Here is a 20,228-nt window from a genome sequence, read left to right on the forward strand (position 1 = left end):
TTTATTTGATTTAACACACCTTAATTAAATCACTGATTTTTCTTTGTTAATTTTTTCTGTTATTTTGCGCACATGTGGTTATGGATTATCATTTATTCCATTTGATGATGCCAACACTTACCTTTACTTTATAAAAATATTTCTCCTTACGTAATTTTACTGCTATTTACGAGTCTTTTAATACAAAGAGAGCCGATAATTTTCGTGTGGCTTTTAGCGCTGATTAGTTACTGCAGGTTAAACAAAACTAGAAGCAAGCTGGAGTTGGACACAAAGTTATATCAAAGTTCGAGTTCCGGTGTAGTACGTACAATGAAAACAAGAGTGGTGACTGACTTTGGGGAAAGAGGCAGTGGAGCAGGAGGTGGGTGACGTAAAGAGGGCGAAACGGTTATTATCCTTCCTATATGCGGCGTAACCAGGCTTCACCGCCTAGATGTGACGGGACGACTCCTATAGGTGTGATTGTGTTGCCATATTTTGGAGAACTATCTGACACCTTGATGCGTCCTCTTTCAGATTTTCACATCGAAGTGTTTGAACACCCGCCTGTTATACTACGTTCTTCGGACTGCACAGGAGATATGCTCGATGTGTGAGGTGTGGTGTACTAAACACACTGTGGCAACTGCGACGTGGTTGATATTGGTGTGACTGATCGCGCATTAGAAGTCTACGGGTTAGCAGCATGTAGCGAGTTTGGTGCAAAGCATAGGCCTCAAAATGGCACGATCCTCAGAATGTCACTAAATTATAGTTGGGTTATATAGTGCGAATACAATGGTTAAGCATTGCTAAGCATTTAACTTTCTTTCTTTTCGTGCGTTGGATTTTTGCTCGCGAAACTCACAAAAGTTCGTGTGTGTTGGACGAATTCCGACTAAGACATGAAATCACTCACCGGTTTCTTCAACAGTTTAATCTTCTCCGATAGATGTTTGGCACCAATCCATGTCAGGCCGCATCTACCCAAATACACTTGTTCAATGTTTCGGATGCAGTCGGCCGCGTAAACCGCACCAAGGTCTTCTATATTGTTGTCGAAGAGGTTGAGCATCTTCATCTGAATGAAATAATCTCAATGTTAAACAAAGTGTGAATAACAACACAGATAAGTGATATCAAAAAACAATACGTTAAAAACACGAATCAAACAAGTAATAATTATTTTTAATCAAGCGCGAATATTTCTTATCCCAATTTCAATAATTCGATTTGGAATAGAAACTGGGATGGACAGAAACTGGGACAGACGGGGGTTTCCTCCTTTCAATTTGCTGAATGGAAGATCTGTGCGCCAATTGTTAAACAGATTTGTACTGACATGGCGTATGTGAAAATAACTACAGTAAGTTACTTCAATAACTACAGCAAGCTACTTCAACAAACTCTGTTTGAGTTACAAGATAAAACCTAATGACATTGGTCGACGACCGAACAAATGTCAAGTGGTTGTGCAAACGATTTAAAACTCTTTTTAACATCTCTGTCGTTCTTTTTCGGTTTAACACACCTCAATTTAATCACCATATATACTTGTAAATATGCATATAGACAACATAACAGACTTTGTGTTCGCTTTACAATCGCCAAGAACAATTGAATCGAAAATCGATCGTAAAATCGAACTAAATGTTTATAATGGAATGTGACCGTGCTTGACTTTTACCCAAGTAATTTATGTTCGATGCCGATTTCACGCCAATAACAATTGTTGCTTTTCTTTTTTTCCCTATAATTCACAATTGATGTTTTTTTCTGTTAAAAAGTACTCAGCGCATATGATGCTCAAAGACTGTGACCTCGTTTAGCGCCGTGCTATTGCGTTAAATTATGCAACAAAGTTGGTCCTAGATTCAACCATGATCTTTTGAGAAATCTTGATAACGTTGACAACATTTTTAGGTACAAATTTCCTTGCGTAATACGATAATCATTACAATCATTTCAAAATATGACACAGCTCACTATTGAAATAAAATTCCCAACTGGATACACACCAGTCACGGTTAGCGGCAGGTGGCGCGGTTTTCTAAACACGGCAAGCGGCAAGGCATTCACACGTCATGCCATTCTAGGTCTGACGCTCGTGCGAGCAGGAGCGAAAATGACAGACAAGACAAGTTATGCGCAGGCAGTAAATAAGAAAGCGGCAAGTTTTTAAAGGCCAAACTGTTTATCTATGCGTTCTGAGAAATTCCAAAAAAGATATGAGTTACTTTCTTTCCTGAGCAGCGTGAACTACTCGGTTAAAAAATTTGTTGGTATAGCTGACATGCGTGGAAACAACCTCGACATTACATGAACAAGCATTGAAAATGTTATTCAGCTTTATGGCATACTGGCTGATAACGAAGATATTAAGTATCCGACTGTTTGAAAGCAACAAAATTAATGTTGCGATCGGATGGGTGCCTATTCCATTTCCTAACGAATACCTAGTCGACGAACCAACAAAGACATATGGAAAGATCCAAAGAATTACCCATCGAAAAGATAAGGAAGGGCTCTTGACCGGAATGAGAGTGGTCCAAATGAATTTAAACGAAATAGAAGAAAACCCGTTACCAAGCTACATTAGAATTGACAATTTCGAATTTTATGTTACCTATCATGGGCAAATTTTTACCTGCAAGTATTGTGGAGGAAAAGGACACAAACAAGCAAACTGTCCAGCTAGAAAACAGGATTTCCCAGATTTAAGTGCGCAAATACAAAATAACCAAACACCACACCGAAACGCCGCAACAACCAAAAAGTCTGATAACAGAGACCCAACTGATAAGAGGGCTGCAAAACACGCATCAACTGACGACAAGGCTCCAGAGAACTCCACAGGAGGTAACTTCAAGCAACAAGAAAGAGAACTGCAAGCAAGTACCCCTCTTAAAGATAATAGCAAAAAGAGAAGTCTAGGTATCCCGGAGGAGCCAAAAAGCAAATCAATTAGCTTGTGTGAACAAACAAACACGGTTACTTGCAAAAAATGCAAAAAAGAAGCAGCATTACCTGACAATGCAACCACCTTCACATGCTGGTCATGTGGTTCATAATATGCTGTAGGATTGGAATGCTGCACCAGTGAAGTATTCCTGGCCGAAAAGGAAATGGAAGTATGTGGGTGCCCAGCCTGCAAGAACACAATGAGACTTATGCCCTGCTGAAGAGACTTTCAACCAGAGTATCGTCTTGATGGAGACATGTTCGAATGCGTGCAGTGCCAAAGGTACTCTCTTAAGTGTGCTTGTGAAACCGTAAATGTTGTGCCTAAGTCCCCGTTGGGGATTGCATGTAAAAATAGCATCTGTAAATGCAGAATAATTAGTTGTACGTGTAAAAAGATATCGGCACGCCAAATTAGCCCCAGTCGTCCTTACCGTTGCGATTGTGGCATTGAATACGAATGGGACATGGAACTCGGAGTAAATCGAACATAGGAATATCAACGGAGAATTTTTTTTAACACAAGTTATGGCTCTCAACATCTTTTCGTAAAATGTTGGCGGTTTAAACAACACAATGAAACGTAAATCGATATTTCAATATTGTCGAAGTAAAAAATGTAACATTGCCTTCTTGCAGGAAACGCATAGCAGTGTTAACAAAGTCAAGTTGTGGGAAATGGAATGGGGAGGTAAAGCGTTTTGGGCACATGCCACATCTAACAGTAGAGGCGTTGCAATTCTAATAGACAAGTCAACTTCGCAACATACAAATAACGTTCGAGTAGACCAAGATGGCCGATACATAATGGTTGAAATGTCAATTAATGCTATTGAACTGGTCCTTGTCAATGTCTACGGACCAAACAGGGACGAACCGGAATTTATAGATAACTTGTTTTCATCACTAAACAATTTCTCAAATGCCCATGTAATTATAGGCGGAGATTTAACTTAGTATTGAACGACAATCTCGACAAATCGGGTACCGATAAACATGCTAACCGGAATGCGAAGAAAAAGTTAGAGCAATTTTCAACTCTAGGAAACTTGCAAGATATATTTCGACAAAAAAATCCAAATCTGCAGAAATACTCGAGATTTCAGAAAAATCCATACGCCGCCTCACGTATTGATTTCTTTTTGTTAGATAAACAACTCACTTCAAATGTTACAAATGCCGATATCGACCCGGAAATAATGTCAGATCATTGTATGATAACGTTACAACTTAATACCAACCCTCCGTCCCGCGGAAGAGGATACTGGAAGTTTAATGTATCCCTGCTTGATGATACCAACTATAGAGAGAAAATAGTTAAAGTAGTCACCAACTTCGAACGCGAAAATCCCCCAAATGATACAAATCCACATACAAGGTGGGACACACTAAAAGCCGTGATTAGGGGGGAAACAATTCGTTAGGCTTCAAACGCTAAAAGAAACAGATTGGCAACCCTGCATGAATTCGGAAACCGTATAAAAAAGTGCAAGATACTTTAGCTAAAAAGGTGAAGACGAACGTTTACTAACCGAGTTAGCGCAACTTAAGGACAAATTAAACGAATTTCTTGTGCGCCAAACTAAAAGCGCAATCGTCAGAAGCAGAGCACGTTGGGCCGAAGATGGGGAAAAAAATACTAAATACTTTTTAAACTTAGGGAAACGGCACAACCAAAAGAAAACCATCGATAAATTAAGGTCGGGAAACGGGATCCATAACAGACCAGAAGCTTATTTTGTCTGATCTTGTTATTTTTTACGAAGAGCTGTACAAACAAAACGCAAACAATCTGGATAGTAATGCCACCGCTCGTAAATTAGCAAACCTTGATCTACCAAAATTAACAAATGAACAAGGCATTGAATTAGATGCAGAAATTACGGAAAAAGATTTTTACATGGCGCTTATGCAAATGGCAAAAAATAAATCTCCCGGATTAGATGGTTTTCCTGCAGAATTTTATTTAACCTTTTGGAGTAACTTGAAAAACATGTTTATGGCAGCTTGGAAATATACAACGGCAACTGGAGCGCTCTCCAACACGCAAGCGCAGGGGGTGGCCGATAACACCACTGAACATAGATTATAAAATTGCCTCCAAAGTCATAAATACGCGATTATAATCGGTTTTGAACCGACTAATTTCTCCCAGTCAAAACGGTTTTATACCTGGTAGATATATTGGTCCGAACATTCGCCTTTTGTTCGACGTAATCGATTTCGCAGATTTTCGTTATATCCCCGGTGCGATACTGTCCTTGGACATATACATGGCATTTGATACCATATGCTGGGACTTCATCTACGGGGTGCTCAAAATATTTGGATTGGCAATAAAATTTTGGATCAAATGCCTTTACAGGCAACCGACCGGTATTATAGTAAACAACAACCACTTGTCGCCGGAGTTCACAATTAAACGAGGTGTAAGGCAAGGAGATCCACTTTCTCCTACCCTTTTTGTTTTATGCATAGAATGTCTTGCGAGCGCACTCAAAAAGGCCAACTTTCAAGGCATTTAAATTAACCAACACGAATTTAAAGTCTCGATGTTTGCAGATGATACGATCGTTTTTCTAAAGGGAGATGAGGACGACTTTGATAAGGTATTTAAAGTGATAGAGGAGTTTGGAGAATTGTCAGGGTGCAAATTAAACATGAATAAGTCCGTCGCCTTTTTCATAGGTTCAAAAAGAAATGAACGTTTCAAACCTATGGAAAATGAAGGTTTGTCATGGCCCGAGAATGTAATAAAATATCTTGGGGTAGAAATACCAATCAAAACAAATGACAACAATGTTATGGTAAACAGGAACTTTAATCCTACTCTTAAACAAATCCAAGTGGTATTAATTCTCTGGTCGTCAAGAGGCTTGACACTACTCGGAAAGACAATAATTATTAAATCTTTGGTAATTCCAATTTTAACGTATAAATTCAATGTATTACCGATAATATTAACCAACCAGCTTATTTCAAAAATCAAGCGACCAATATTTAAATTTCTTTTGGGGTCGAAATGGGAAAGAGTTAAAAGAGAAACAATATGATTGGATGTAGACGAAGGCGGCCTCGGCGTGATTGATATTGAAAACTACCTCCTTGCACTAAACTTAAAATGGTTTAGAAAACTCCACGATGACAAGGTTAATGAAACTTGGAAGGTGATAGAAAAGTCGTTTTGCAACGAAAATTGGTTGGAGGTAATTTTAAATGGAAATGCAAAAGTTGAGTCTTCACGGTTAAAGCGAATTTTACCCTTACGATCCCTGCGAGCCACCGTAGGAGCTTGCAAAAACCATTTTGAAACGCTAGGCTTCGTCCATTATGGTTCAATGCCCCAGTAAAATACCACGCAAAACCCGGGTTCATGGATGCATGTATTAAAGCGGGGATTTTATTTCAAATAGACATACTTAACACAAACGGAAAGTATCTTACATATGATACGATTGCAAAAAAATACGGCTTAACGCCCAATAATAAGGACTTCGTGGAAGTTATTAAGCTTGTCTCGAAATCTGTTTTAAGAAAACACTCTGTACATGATTAATTCGTTAATCGCTAATAACAACTTGTTTTGTAGCTTAATAAAATTATATGTATTTACGACATAAAGACGTTCTTGGTATTTTAGATGTTGAAATGATTTGTCGCGTTGGCGCCAACCGCACTGCAGGTGTGAATACGCGACCGTCATGCATCACCAGCCGCAACCGCCAACCGCGATATGGGCGTAAAAGGAAGTTTTCACCAAACTCTTTAACAACGTGAAGCACTGACGAGGCGCTTGCAATTACTAACGCCGATGTGTTTACGCCTCAAAGACACACCTGTAAAATGGCTTTCATCAGTACTTCGACAAACTCCCTTTAAAAACGAGGCAATCACTCTAATACGGGGGTTACATGATCGTCGTTTGATCTGAAACATTCCCGTATTATTGAAGTTACGAGCAAAGCTTTGTCAGAGATTAACTGCCTGATGTCCATGTAACAATACGTTCACATCATGTATCAAATACGAGGCGTCAGTTGGATTTAAAAACAATTCTGGGCAAAGAAAACGACAGGTGTAATCGTATGTGCATGGAATCGTTTCAAATAAATGCATGACAATTTTCGACTAACGACCGGAAGCATCTTCATCTGCAGGAATGCGGATTGTGTATCATCAAATCCGCATCAAAGATAGTAACACTTCCGTAGAGTTTCTGAATGTGTAGAACGTCCCGGATTGCGAATCTAGCTTTGGGTTTCTCACCAAAAATTTGTTAAAGAGACATCAAAAGAGCGGTGTTTCCTTTATGGAACATCTTATCACTATGACACATTTACAAGTCCATTATTCTATGTGAAAGCATGTCGTTTGCATCGCCTGAATGAAAGACAAAGACAACTACCTACAAAGCCTGGATCAACTTCAGGACAAGTGTACAAAATCAGGCTTCTCGAGGAAGGCCATTTATGAAAATATTGCAGAGGCGCGAACTTGGACAACGCTTTCGTGATGCCACCATAAAGGACAAAATCTCAATGATGGTTTGGGGCACTCCTTTTCCTTAAGTGCTCAAACAAATGTACAAAGAGAAAGAATTGAAAATCCAAGCAAGGATTGTTCACAAACGACCGCCGTCTTTGGGAAATATTCTGACCAATTACCGGCAACTGGCATTGCAAACAGACTGCAGCAACCTCGCGGGGAGTTACGCTTACAGACAGTACGCGGACATCGTGGCAACCATACATCTATGGTTATTGAAACGACCAAAAACGACGAAAACAGGTAAAGAATGCAAACTGACGCAACATCTACTCTGTGCAAGTTATGGCATTTATGTTGCATCGTGCCAAATCTGCCATGAGCAGTACGTTGGTCAGACAAAAAACAGCTTCTCAAAACGATGGACGCAATATAGGTCAGTTTGGAACGTGACAATAGGCAAAACGGGGTGTACCGAAAAGACGACCCTGCGCCACCATTATTTAAGCGCGCACCCCTCGTCAGGTCAACACAGGCCCATTGACAAATCATTTGCAGTGACATTTGTGGAACAACCGATGGTGAACAGACTGGATGTTTGTGAAGCCAAATGAATAAACCTGAAGCAAGTCCAAAAAATGATCATTCCCAGAACTCGGGGAATAATATCTTGGCGTTTTGACTTTGATTTATTTTATTTCATTCTTTTCTTTATTTTTCCATTTCCCGTATAGCTTTCTATGTTGACTTGCAATTTCGTATTTGCAGAAACTGAAAATGCTCGTGCCGACGAAATTGATTTTTCAATTTTGATAATCAATCAGTTGACTTCAATTTGAAACTTCTGATAACATTGACTTATTTCCAAATAAACTGGTGTCGCTGATTGAGTACAATTCCAACTAAAGGGGTAGATTCTGTATAAATTAAGGAACAACTCGACCGGAAACATAGATGTTTATCTGGGTATTGTCACTGAAACTAAAACATAACCAGTTGGATTTGGTTCCCTAACTATTTTCGTCCTGTGCTTCAATAATTCCATTCCTTTTTCATTAGACCCCTTTCAAAAATTGCAGCCTGCTTCACGACAAAAACATGCAGAAATTTATAAAAACTTGTATGACAAAAACAATTCAAAGTATATTACGTCACAAACACGAACACCCAAACCCTTGCAAATTCCAATTGATTCAATTTTTTTTGTTGAAGTACCTTTCTTGCAACAATTGGGTTTAATCGATGTTATTACAAATGAAACCAAAATCTGAAATCAAATACACCCTCACATTTCCGCCACCAAAAAATGAATAGCATGCGACCCATATGGTGGTATATGTCTACTACTTGGAAAACGCTTGCATGTTTTCCCACATCCCTGACAGTCAAGTAATGTATGATTTGCTACTCATGAAAATTTTTTATTTTGGTTTTGAAGTCTCACAACTGGATAAATATCTTACTGGTATAAAAATCCATGAACAACATGTTACCGGTTTGCTTCTCCTTTGAATCACGAAGGTGAGATTCTCGAGGTCGGTCGGGAACAGCGATGAGTTTCTGAGGTCGATCTCATCAGGGAGTAAGGAGGACACGGATGAAGTTATCTCCTCATCGTTCACTTCATGAGCCCAGCTGCAACATCGAAGTATCTCATGGTTGGATGAAACCCCTATATACGACGATGCGAGATTCCTCAGCAGCTTCTTCTTCGTTTCCTTGGTACATTTCAGACAAATCAAATTAGTAGAGCACAAATACTGCATCGTGACAGAATGTTTTAATTGAAAATGAATCTAATTTTCCCAAACAACCTAAAATGTGCCCCTGCTTTATTGTTTGTATTGTTTTGCGTCACTGGGCTCCTCTTATAAAACAAATGAACCTAACGCACAACACCTGTAGTACGCTGACATTTGCGTACATTCATTGCAATACAAATAAATATTTTTCCTTTGAATAGACATGAAATCACTCACCGGATTCTTTAACAGTTTAATCTTCTCGTACAGATGTTGGGCACCAACACCTGTCAGACCGCATTTATGCAGATACACCTGTTCAATGTTTTGGATGCAGTCCGCCACGTAAACCGCACCCCGGTCTTCTATCTTGTTATTGGAGAGGTTGAGCACTTTCAACTGAATGAAATAATATACAAGTTGGACATATGGTATTCAGGCTTGGCAGCCCAGGCAATGCAATCTAGCTGGATCAGCCACATTTTCCTGACAAGTCGGAGCGAGATTTGAAAAATCAAGCTCCCGGTGATGTTTGAACTCACGACCCTGGACTAACCAGGCCCAACGCTCTACCAACTAAGCTAGGAGCTCAGTGGTTTCACGGGGTATATTGTGGCCAAGGTACACTGGTGCGCAAGCGCACAACTTGCCAGGCAACCTTCACATATACGTAGGGGATCCCTACCACCGTATCCGATAACGCAGTAATAATACATGCAATGGCATGATGGGCAAGATCGCCCCACTGCGCAGGTCCTTGGTTGGCGATCACAGCCAACGTATCTCGATCATGAGGTATTCAGGCTTGGCAGCCCAGGCAATGCATCCTAGCTGGATCAGCCACATTTTCCTGACAAGTCGGAGCGAGATTTGAAAAATCATGCTCCCGGGGAGGTTTGAACTCACGACCCTGGGCTATCCAGGCACAACGCTGTACCATTCAGTGGTTTATCGGGGTATATTGTGGCCAAGGTACACTGGTGCGCAAGCGCACAACTTGCCAGGCAACCTTCACATATACGTAGGGGATCCCTACCACCGTATCCGATAACGCAGTAATATTACATGCAATGGCATGATAGGCAAGATCGCCCCACTGCGCAGGTCCTTGGTTGGCGATCACAGCTAACGTATCGCGATCGTGAGGTATTCAGGCTTGGCAGCCCAGGCAATGCAGCCTAGCTGGATTTAATTTTGACACAAAGATTAAATATTTTTTCTCCCGATAAAAATAAGTATCTCATTACGCTGAAAACTTATAGGTTCATGTTTGGATACTCGTCAAGAACACCCAACAGAATAATTGGTAAGTTTGTATCACAATGAATGACGGAGGAAAACCGATTCCTGATGATAAAACATTCAACGCTCAACCAATTTAGAACTACCTTGCTGGAATATTGCACGATAATAAAAAGTTCTCTATTCCAATTTTCAAATGACGAAACATCGGTGCGCCAACATTTCAAAGATTGCACTCAATTACGCAGGTTGGAAACTGTTGTTACGTAATACAGACGTTTGTAAATGATTGTTACGAAATATCATGTTTTGAATTATGAATCTGACGCTCTTCTGGTGGAGAACAACAAATATACACCTTTTGTTTAAAAAAGATTGTATTTTCTGACGTTTCGCCTGTACGAACAACTAGGCTTCTTCAGAGAATAAAACATACACAGTAGCGAAGCGAACCCACAGGGCAAAGAAATTGAGCGACGAAAATGAACAAAAAGGCATAACAGCTAAAACACAGCGGGACATAAATCAATGGACAACATCGATCACGGGTCAAACGGCCATACATGGGAAACAAAAGTCACGAATTGTTACGGGCGAAATTGCTGAACACGGGCGAAAGTACTTTTCAATCGTTCCGATTTAAAACATTCGGTAGCGAATTAAAAAATAATTTTCCACAACCAACCGTTTTGACAAAATTGTTTCTTGTTTTAATACTTTTGCTTCCTTCCAATTGATACGGTGGTCGGTGTCAAGCATGTGGGCACATAGGGCAGATTTATTGGGTTCCATATTGCGTATGGCTGCCTTGTGTTCTTTGATATGGGACGTTAAATTGCGCTTAAATCTGGCCAATATACACTGTGTTACAATCAAGACAAGGGATTAAGTAAACTACACCGGTCATTTGAAGCATGGGAATACGGTATTTAGGTTTGGGAAACATGTTTTCTAAAGTGCAAACCGGTTTCATGGCAACTTTTACGCCAGTGGCGTTGAGTATTCTTGATATCCGCTCAGAAACTCCTTGTACATATGGTATGGAAGTGAATGCTGTGTATGCTTGTTGGGGTTTGTTGTGTGTGTGGGGTGTGAGATTTAGGTTGGTGGGAAATTTGTTTAGTTTTAGAACGTTCCGAATGTGTTTGCGTTCAACCCTCCTAGTGTGTGGATCGGCAATATGTGTAATCGTTCTGTTATATAAGGTTCTGGCCACAGTGAGTTTTTGATGTTTCGGATGGTGTGAGGTGTATTGTAAGTAGCGGTTAGTGTGTGTAGGCTTGTAAAAAATGGAGGTGGTAAGTTTCCCGTCTGGTTTTGCAGTGACGTTTACGTCCAAAAATGACAGACTGTGGTCGTGTTGTGTTTCCCGGGTAAACTTAATAGAAGGTTCGATGTTGTTTATGTGATTATGAAACCCTGCGACCTCGTCTTTTGCTATGATGACGTACGTGTCATCGACATAGCGGAGCCAAAGTCGCGGGGGTTTTTTGAAGGAAGCAAGAGCGGTTTGCTCAAGTTGTTCCATTATAATGTTGGCTAGAACCGGTGAAATGGGAGAGCCCATGGGGGTGCCAAAAATTTGTTGGTAAATGTCGTGTTTATATGTGAAAACAGTCGAGTCTAAGCACAACTGTAATGCCTCTTGGATGTGTGCTAACTTAAGATTGGTACGTTCATGTAGTGTTGTGTCTTGTTGTAGTTTGTCCAACAGGCTAACGACATCTAACGATACTTGACACTCATGGGGAAGTAATTTATATTCAGAAATAATCTTAACAAACTCACTCGAATTTTTTACAGTAAAGTCAGTACTATTAACTAAAGGAAACAAAATTTGGCTGATGAAATTAGATAGCTGGTAGGTTGGCGAGTTAACAAAAGAAACAATCGGTCGTAATGGAATACCTTCCTTGTGGATTTTGGGTAACCCGTAGACCTTTGGGAGCACTCCGTCGCTGCTATGTAGTCTTCGATACTCCGGTTGGGATATGCAGTCTTCTGTCCGTAGTTTCCACACAAATTTGTTCAGTTTCGTCTCCAGTCTAGTACAAGGTGATTTGACAAGTTTCTTGTAAGTTTCGTTGTCCGAGAGCATGGTAACAACTTTATTGTCATAATCTTGTCTGTCCATGACCACAGTGCAATTTCCTTTGTCAGCCTTGGATATGATGATGTTGGTGTCTTTCCTCAAACTCTTAGTTGCTTCCCATTCTTCTTCAGAAAAGTTTGAAGGTGGCAATTTGGCTTCTTTCAAAATCTTAGAAATTTTGCTACGGGCATGATCGGCTTCCGATAGTTTATCTGTGCCCAGGCGTTGAAGAGCTGCTTCAGAGGCACTGATCAGATCAATGGTGGGTAATTTGCGTGGAGTGATGGCGAAATTTTGTCCCTATTCTAACACTGTTGTTTCTGCTTTAGTTGAGAAACGGGAAGAAATGTTTTTAATCCGAATTCCTTTTCGATCGGAACCCTGTTGTCTGTCTTTGTTTGAATTATCCAAAGATTTCATTTTGGTTTCATGTTTTGCTTCACATAAACTGGGTACTGCTTGTCGACGAAAATTTCCATACGAAACCAAGGATTCAAAAAGACTCGAGGAAAGATGTTCCTGGAGGTGTTTCTTCAGATTCTCCGAAGTCTTCTTAAGTTGCGAGATTTTTTGGTGAGAATTTGCAATGCGACATTTTAGCAATTGCCAACCGCAGTTTCTCCCAAGTTTAAAAGCCTGTCTGGTCTTGTACCCGGGAAACACAACACAACCATACTGTCATTTTTGGACGTAAACGTCACTGCAAAACCGGACGGGAAACTTACCACCTCCATTTTTTACAAGCCTACACACACTAACCGCTACTTACAATACACCTCACACCATCCGAAACATCAAAAACTCACAGTGGATTACACATATTGCCGATCCACACACTCGGAAGGTTGAACGCAAACACATTCGAAACGTCCTAAAACTAAACAAATTTCCCACCAACCTAAATCTCACACCCCACACACACAACAAACCCCCACAAACATACACAGCATTCACTTCCATACCATATGTACAAGGAATTTCTGAGCGGATATCAAGAATACTCAACGCCACTGGCGTAAAAGTTGCCATGAAACCGGTTTGCACTTTAGAAAACATGTTTCCCAAACCTAAATACCGTATTCCCATGCTTCAAATGACCGGTGTAGTTTACTTAATCCCTTGTCTTGACTGTAACACTGTATATATTGGCCAGACTAAGCGCAATTTAACGTCCCGTATTAAAGAACACAAGGCAGCCATACGTAATATGGAACCCAATAAATCTGCCCTATGTGCCCACATGCTTGACACCGACCACCGTATCAATTGGAAGGAAGCAAAAGTATTAAAACAAGAAACATTTTTTGTAAAACGGTTGGTTGTGAAAAATTATTATATTAATTCGCTACCGAATGTTTTAAATCGGAACGATTGAAAAGTACTTTCGCCCGTGTTCAGCAATTTCGCCCGTAACAATTCGTGACTTTTGTTTCCCATGTATGGCCGTTTGACCCGTGATCGATGTTGTCCATTGATTTATGTCCCGCTGTGTTTTAGCTGTTATGCCTTTTTGTTCTTTTTCGTCGCTCAATTTCTATGCGCTGTGGGTTCGCTTCGCTAATGTGTTTGTTTTATTCTCTGAAGAAGCCTAGTCGTACGTACAGGTGAAACGTCAGAAAATACAATCTTTTTTAAACAAAAGGTGTATATTTGTTGTTCTCCACCAGAAGAGCGTCAGATTCATAATTCATCATGATACCTGGTGGTCAAAGCCTATTTTCAGTTTTCACCATATCATGTTTTGTTGAAGCGCTCTAACCTGGCTTGGACTCGCATAGCCCAGCCGCCTTGGAGGTTTCATTGCAAATCATATGAACCTTGAATAAAAGATGAATAAAAATGATTCAGAAAGAATTGAGACACAAACGAATCGACAGAAGAACTAACAGCCACTGTCGTGCGATGCAGGTCGAAACTACGAACTGAAACGCGCAAATCTACCCAACCAAGTCAGTTGTCAAGCGAACCCTTCCACGTTTGTGAACCTGATGATGGACAGGGAATTATTGTGCGTCCAACCAGACACTGTCTGAGTCGTAGGAGAATGGTAAAATCTTCATCTCTAGGAAAATGAAATGGCGCAAGTGGACACTAGGCGTTAAGAGTGTTGAACTCCATTTGAAATCGAACATCATAACAATCGAATACTGTTACGGATTGCTAATCACCAGCAGACCATCCCCAATTACTGGTCCAGTAGACGTTGGTCTTGTTGTTGAATTAAAAGACTTTTATCGATGTATGCACTACAGCACAGGTGTGCAGTATTCCAAATATGGAGAAATGGATCGCCCGTGTTGTTAAAAATACGAGTTGAACATTGGTAGGATTGTAAGTCCTTTGCAATGTGATACAGTTACCGGTTCCACCGCCAATGTTAGGGACGAACAAATAGAACTGTCTGGTATTTGTCCGGTATCTGACAATGCAACTTTCCGCTATCACCGGTACTTGTTCATTTTGATTTATGGAATCACCTATGTATTATTTACTCCATGATACAAGTTTCATTTGCAACGAATAAAAACATGTCATTTGAAATTGCACTGTGTTCGACGTTATTTTTCACATCAGCTTGCATAAAGTTCATGAAGATGCAGAACTCTGACCTCGATTCCTGTTAATTGGGCAACTCTTTCGTGACGCCACCAAAAAGGACAAAATCTCAATGATTGCTTAGGGCATCCCCTTTCCTTAGGTGCTCGAACTAATGTACAAAGAGAAATAATTGAAAAGCCAAGCGAAAATTGTTCACAAACCACCGCCGTCTTTGGGAAATATTCTGACAAATTATCGGCAACTTGCATTGCAAACAAAAAATTGCAAACGGTGCGCAGACATCATGGCAACCATAAATCTATGGTTATTGAAACCACCAATTTAACGACGAAAACAGGTAAAGAATGCAAACTAACGCAGCATCTACTCTGTGCAAGTTATGGCATTTATGTTGCATCGTGCCAAATCTGCCATGAGCAGTACGTTGGTCAGACAAAAAATAGTTTCTCAAAACGATGGGCGCAATGTAAGTCAGATTGGAACGTGACAATAGGCAAAACGAGGAGTACCGAAAAGACGGACGCTGCGCCACCATTATTTAAGCGCGCACCCCTCGTCAGGTCAACATAGGCCCATTGACAACTCTTTTGCAGTGATATTTGTGAAACAACCGATGGTAAACAGACGGGATGTTTGTGAAGCCAAATGAATAAACCTGAAGCAAGTCCAAAAAATGATCATTCCCAGAATTCGGGGAACAATATCTTGGCGTTTTATTGCTGTGTTCTTCGGTTGCAACGTAATTCTGTTCATTGGATTTGATCATTCCTCTTATCACGTTCTGTGTTGTGTTTACGTCGTACGTTCGCGCTGTGGTGTTGTTGCGTTGCGTGTTCATGTCATTTGCCCAATTTTATATTAGCGCCACTGGAGCCGCAACGCCTTCCATTGTAGTGTAGTGCATAGGGAAGACAGCAGTACGGGAATTTTTGCTTTTTACTTTGATTTGTTTTATTTCATTCTTTATTTATCTTACCAATTTCCGTATAGCTTTCTGTGTTTACTTGCAGTTTCGTATTTGCAGAATCTGAGAATGCCCGTGCAGGTGAAACCGATTTTTTAATGTTGTTAATCCATCAGTTGACTTTAATAATCGATGGTATTATAAATCAAACCAAACACATCCAAAGATTTTTCGCCACCAAAAAATGAATAGCATGCGACCCATATGTTGGAAAACTCTTGCATTTTTTCCTATATCCCTGACAGTCAAGTAATGTATGATTTGTCGCTCATGATAAATTTTCATTTATGTTTGTCTCATAACTGGACTAATATCTTACTGGCACAAAAATACATAAACAACATCTTACCGGTTTGCTTCTTCTTGGAATCACGAAACTGAGATTCTCGAGGTCGGTCGGGAGGAGCGATGAGTTACTGAGGTTGATCTTATCTGGGAGTAAGGAGGACACGATTGAAGTTATCTCCTCATCGTTCGCTTCTTGAGCCCAGTTACAACATCGAAGTATCGATTGTTTGGTTGGTTCCCCCATATACGACGAAGCGAGATACTTCAGCAGCTTATTCTTAGTTTCCTTGGTACATTTCAGACAAATCAAATTAGTAGAGCTTAAATCCTGCATCGTGACAGAATGTTTTGATTAAAAAACAACTTAATTTGCCAAAATTATTCAAAATGTGCCCCTGCTTTTTTGGTTATATTGTTTTGCGTCACTCGGCCCCTCTCATAAAACAAATGAACCTAACGCACAACACCTCTGGTAATCTGTCATTTTCGTGCATGTTGGACGCATCATTGCAATACAAACATAAATATTGTTCGTTTGGAAAGACATGAAATCACTCACCGGTTTCTTCAGCAGTTTAATCTTCTCGTACAGATGTTTGACACCAAGGTTTTTCAGACCACATTTATACAGATCCACTTGTTCAATATTTCCGATACAGTCGGCCAGGTAAACCGCACCACGCTCTAGTATATTGTTGCGGGATACGTTGAGAAGTTTCAGCTGAGTGAAATAATATCCATGTAATACATGGTGTGAATAACACAAGGAATCAAACAGATAATGGTATATATGGATGTCGTACCGTTTTGTTTAGAGTTTGCTTCATACGAATATAATGGCGTGTTTTGGTTGAAATACAAAGTTTAAACAAACATAAGTTACATTCAGAGAAGCGAGAAGTTTCACCACGTGCACTTATCACCCGCCCTGTTATTTAAAATTTAAGTCGGTTTTCCGAATATTGTTTTGGATAAAACTCCTTTTAAGTGATGTGTAAGCCTTTCCAACAAACGTTAGCACAATTCATTTTTTTGGGACTACATCTCGATTTGAACCCAGAAAATCCCGGCCACGAATCCCGACCGTTATTACGTTTACCACAACACTACCCATGTTGCACCATTACGTTTCTGAGTAGAAAATCACTCGTGAATACGTGTTTGTTCGAATGGGCACCATGTGTTGTTTATATCTGACACCACTTAAACTCTGTTCGATTATCGCCGTCAATAATATGATGGCGAATAATATCGCCGAAAAAATACATTGCAATGAAAGGAGAGAAAATCTGTTTTGCGTTAAGTTAACACCATGTCTGGTAGCGTCATAAATTAAAAATAATTGATTTATCCGACGAATAAGACTTTATATTGGAGGGAGTTAAAACACCAAACATTAAATACTGTAAGGTTTTTGGCGGGCCAATTATATTACGTCCCCAACAATCCAAATTCATGGGGTAAGTCCCCCGCGCCCCCCTCCTAAGGGTGACCGTCGTGAGTACAGAAATGCATAAACAACATCTTACCGGTTTGCTTCTTCTTTGAATCACGAAGGTGAGATTCTCGAGGTCGGTCGGATGGAGCGATGAGTTACTGAGGTCGATCTCATCAGGGAGTAAGGCGGACACGATTGAAGTTATCTCCTCATCGTTCCCTTCATGAGCCCAGCTGCAACATCGAAGCATCGCTTGGTTGGTTGATTCCTCCATACACGACGTCGCGATATTCTTCAGCAGCTTCTTCTTCGCTTCCCAATCTTCACGTGAACATCCAGGAACTACGGCTTCGATATCGCAGAAAACTGAAGAATCGCAAATTCCGAACGCGAACTTGGCAACAACCTCCCATCTGTCCTTGGTAAGTCGGGTGTATTGTTTCTTGAATTCTTTTAAAGGCATGATCGTCATCAGGTAAACCGCGGAGAAGAATTCTTGCCAAATGAGATGTGAAAAATATCTACGTTTATGTCCGTCCAGTATTGTCAACTTTAAGTTTCCCTGTTTTGTAATTGAGGTATTCAGAAAAGCATGAACTGTTGAGTCATTCAGTTTTGCGCTTTTGAAATCCTGTACTTTAAATACAACTTTCTTGTTCCGAAATCCGTCCCAGGCCAGTTTTGAAAGTTTGTTCAACTGTGGATTTTCATTCTTCAAGTGCTCAGTTTGTGAGTATTGAACACAAGTAGATGCCAGAACACGGGTAAGCGAAACATGCTGAATATCATCATCATGACTCAGCAGATAGTTGACGGTCAGTATGAAATTAACCGGAACGTAACAATAAGAGAACATATTGGTGTTTTGTTCAAGTTTGTTCTGTACAGAGTCATATCTTGCACCGCATATCTGTTGTCCAAGTTCTCTCTGTGAGTTTGGAGTTAAGCCGAGTATCTGAGCAATAAACCTTGGTCGATGTGATGGATGGAGTTTGTAGAATGGAGCTGGTCGTGACGTGAATATCTTCCGGGAACGTGGGAGCAAATATCCATTCAATAAATGCTTGAGATAAACTTCAGCTTTATTCTTTTCATCCAAGAGGGGAGTTGGAACTTTACTTGAGAATTTAAAAGCTGCTTCATCAACTCCGTCGAAAACCAAGAGAACATCTGGATCACCATTGATGGCTTGCATTATGCCTTGAGCTACCTCTGGATTGTATTCCCAGCTAAGCAGCATGGCGTGGAGGAGAAACCGAAGGAAAGTCATGCTTGTTTTGAAATTTATATTTCGAATTGCAATGTAGAAGATGAAGGATATTTTACCAAACAACTCTCTATGCAAAGCTTGTAAAGCCCATGTTTTGCATGAAGTCGTTTTCCCGATGCCCGCTTGACCTAGAACACCTACAATATTTCCATGCTTTTCCACGTACTCGAGTTTTGCTTCCACTTGTTCGGGTTTAAATTTCCTTTCTGCTTCTCTTTGTGCTGTTTGCTTTGCACGAGTAAACAGTTCTTCAGGGCTGATGTCACCGGATGGTCGATCGTAAACTTTAGCCAACTCCTCTCTACGATGGTAATGTCCTTCTGCTTGAAACTCGTCATCAATTTGTTGTGGTTTGCTGACTATGGATAGGTTGACTGGTGTTATGTTTCGTTGGGTAATTTCTGCAAGTGATGATTCTTCACTGGCGATGGATTTCACTTTTATTTTTAAAGTTGACTTCAGTTCTTCGCCTACAACAAGGTTTTTTAAACTTTTTTTTGTACAACGTGTCAGGTGTTTTGTAGAACAAGAAATGAATGCGTACATTTTGGTTTGGGATGTCACATAACTGATTTGATTGAGAAAAACTAATTGTTTTGTCGTTGATGCTGAACATAAGCGTCGATTTACGAGTGACTGACCACACGGTGCCACACACATGATACGATGCGTTAAGGTAGTTTCAAAAGACCTGTGTTATCACTGTCACAATCAAGACAAACACAAGTGTCTCGTGGATTGTTACGTAGCGCAGCAGTTGTTGTAACATAATGGTAAAAATCGTCATTGTTGCGTGAACCTGAAAAAGTCACCCCTAATAATTCACAAAACGTTAAATAATCGACGCCCATGAAGAGTGTTGAGGTCACGCCTCATTACGTACGGCGGCAACAATGCGCTTGCATGCCACAGTCGCGTGATGCGTGGAATGTGCCGTAGTCCTTTTCATGTGATTATTATTTGTGCGTGTTACTTGAAATGCAATTTACTTCCCTATAAATGCGTGTGTGCTTGCCTTGTTTTTCATTCTATGATTTGCAACGATACGAACAAAATATAAAGAAACACAACAAAGTTATTGGCGACAAGGACGGGATCAACTAACTGAACGAGGTACACGCAGTTTGGTATTGATTATTTTTGTTCGCCCGAAGATGGAAAAAGTTGCGAAGCTCATTCAAGAACAGTTACAACAGCAATAAAAG

At 40.3% G+C, this 20,228-nt stretch overlaps 2 protein-coding genes across 2 annotated transcripts in view; both read right to left on the reverse strand.

Annotated features, from left to right (window-relative positions):
- The window catches only part of LOC145906907 (protein NLRC5-like), a 50,663-nt gene extending 30,980 nt beyond the window's left edge, over positions 1–19,683 (reverse strand). The window contains exons 1-3 of the mRNA XM_082994368.1: positions 19,665–19,683; positions 17,845–19,493; positions 9,408–9,569 (exon numbers count right to left, since the gene is read on the reverse strand). Coding sequence (XP_082850494.1) covers positions 9,408–9,569; positions 17,845–19,493; positions 19,665–19,683 — 1,830 coding nt within the window. The remainder of the gene's footprint in view (positions 1–9,407; positions 9,570–17,844; positions 19,494–19,664) is intronic.
- On the reverse strand, positions 11,254–11,979 carry LOC145906294 (uncharacterized). The gene has a single exon (XM_082993709.1). The coding sequence runs from the start codon at positions 11,977–11,979 to the stop codon at positions 11,254–11,256; it is 726 nt and encodes a 241-aa protein (XP_082849835.1).
- Positions 19,684–20,228: the final 545 nt, after the last annotated feature.

Source organism: Ascidia mentula, chromosome 6, assembly GCF_947561715.1.
Source record: "Ascidia mentula chromosome 6, kaAscMent1.1, whole genome shotgun sequence".
In the NCBI taxonomy this organism is placed as follows: domain Eukaryota; kingdom Metazoa; phylum Chordata; class Ascidiacea; order Phlebobranchia; family Ascidiidae; genus Ascidia; species Ascidia mentula.

Excerpts from the sequence above, each read along its gene's own strand:
- LOC145906294 (XM_082993709.1), bottom strand. The coding sequence starts at position 11,979 with ATGGGCTCTCCCATTTCACCGGTTCTAGCCAACATTATAATGGAACAA.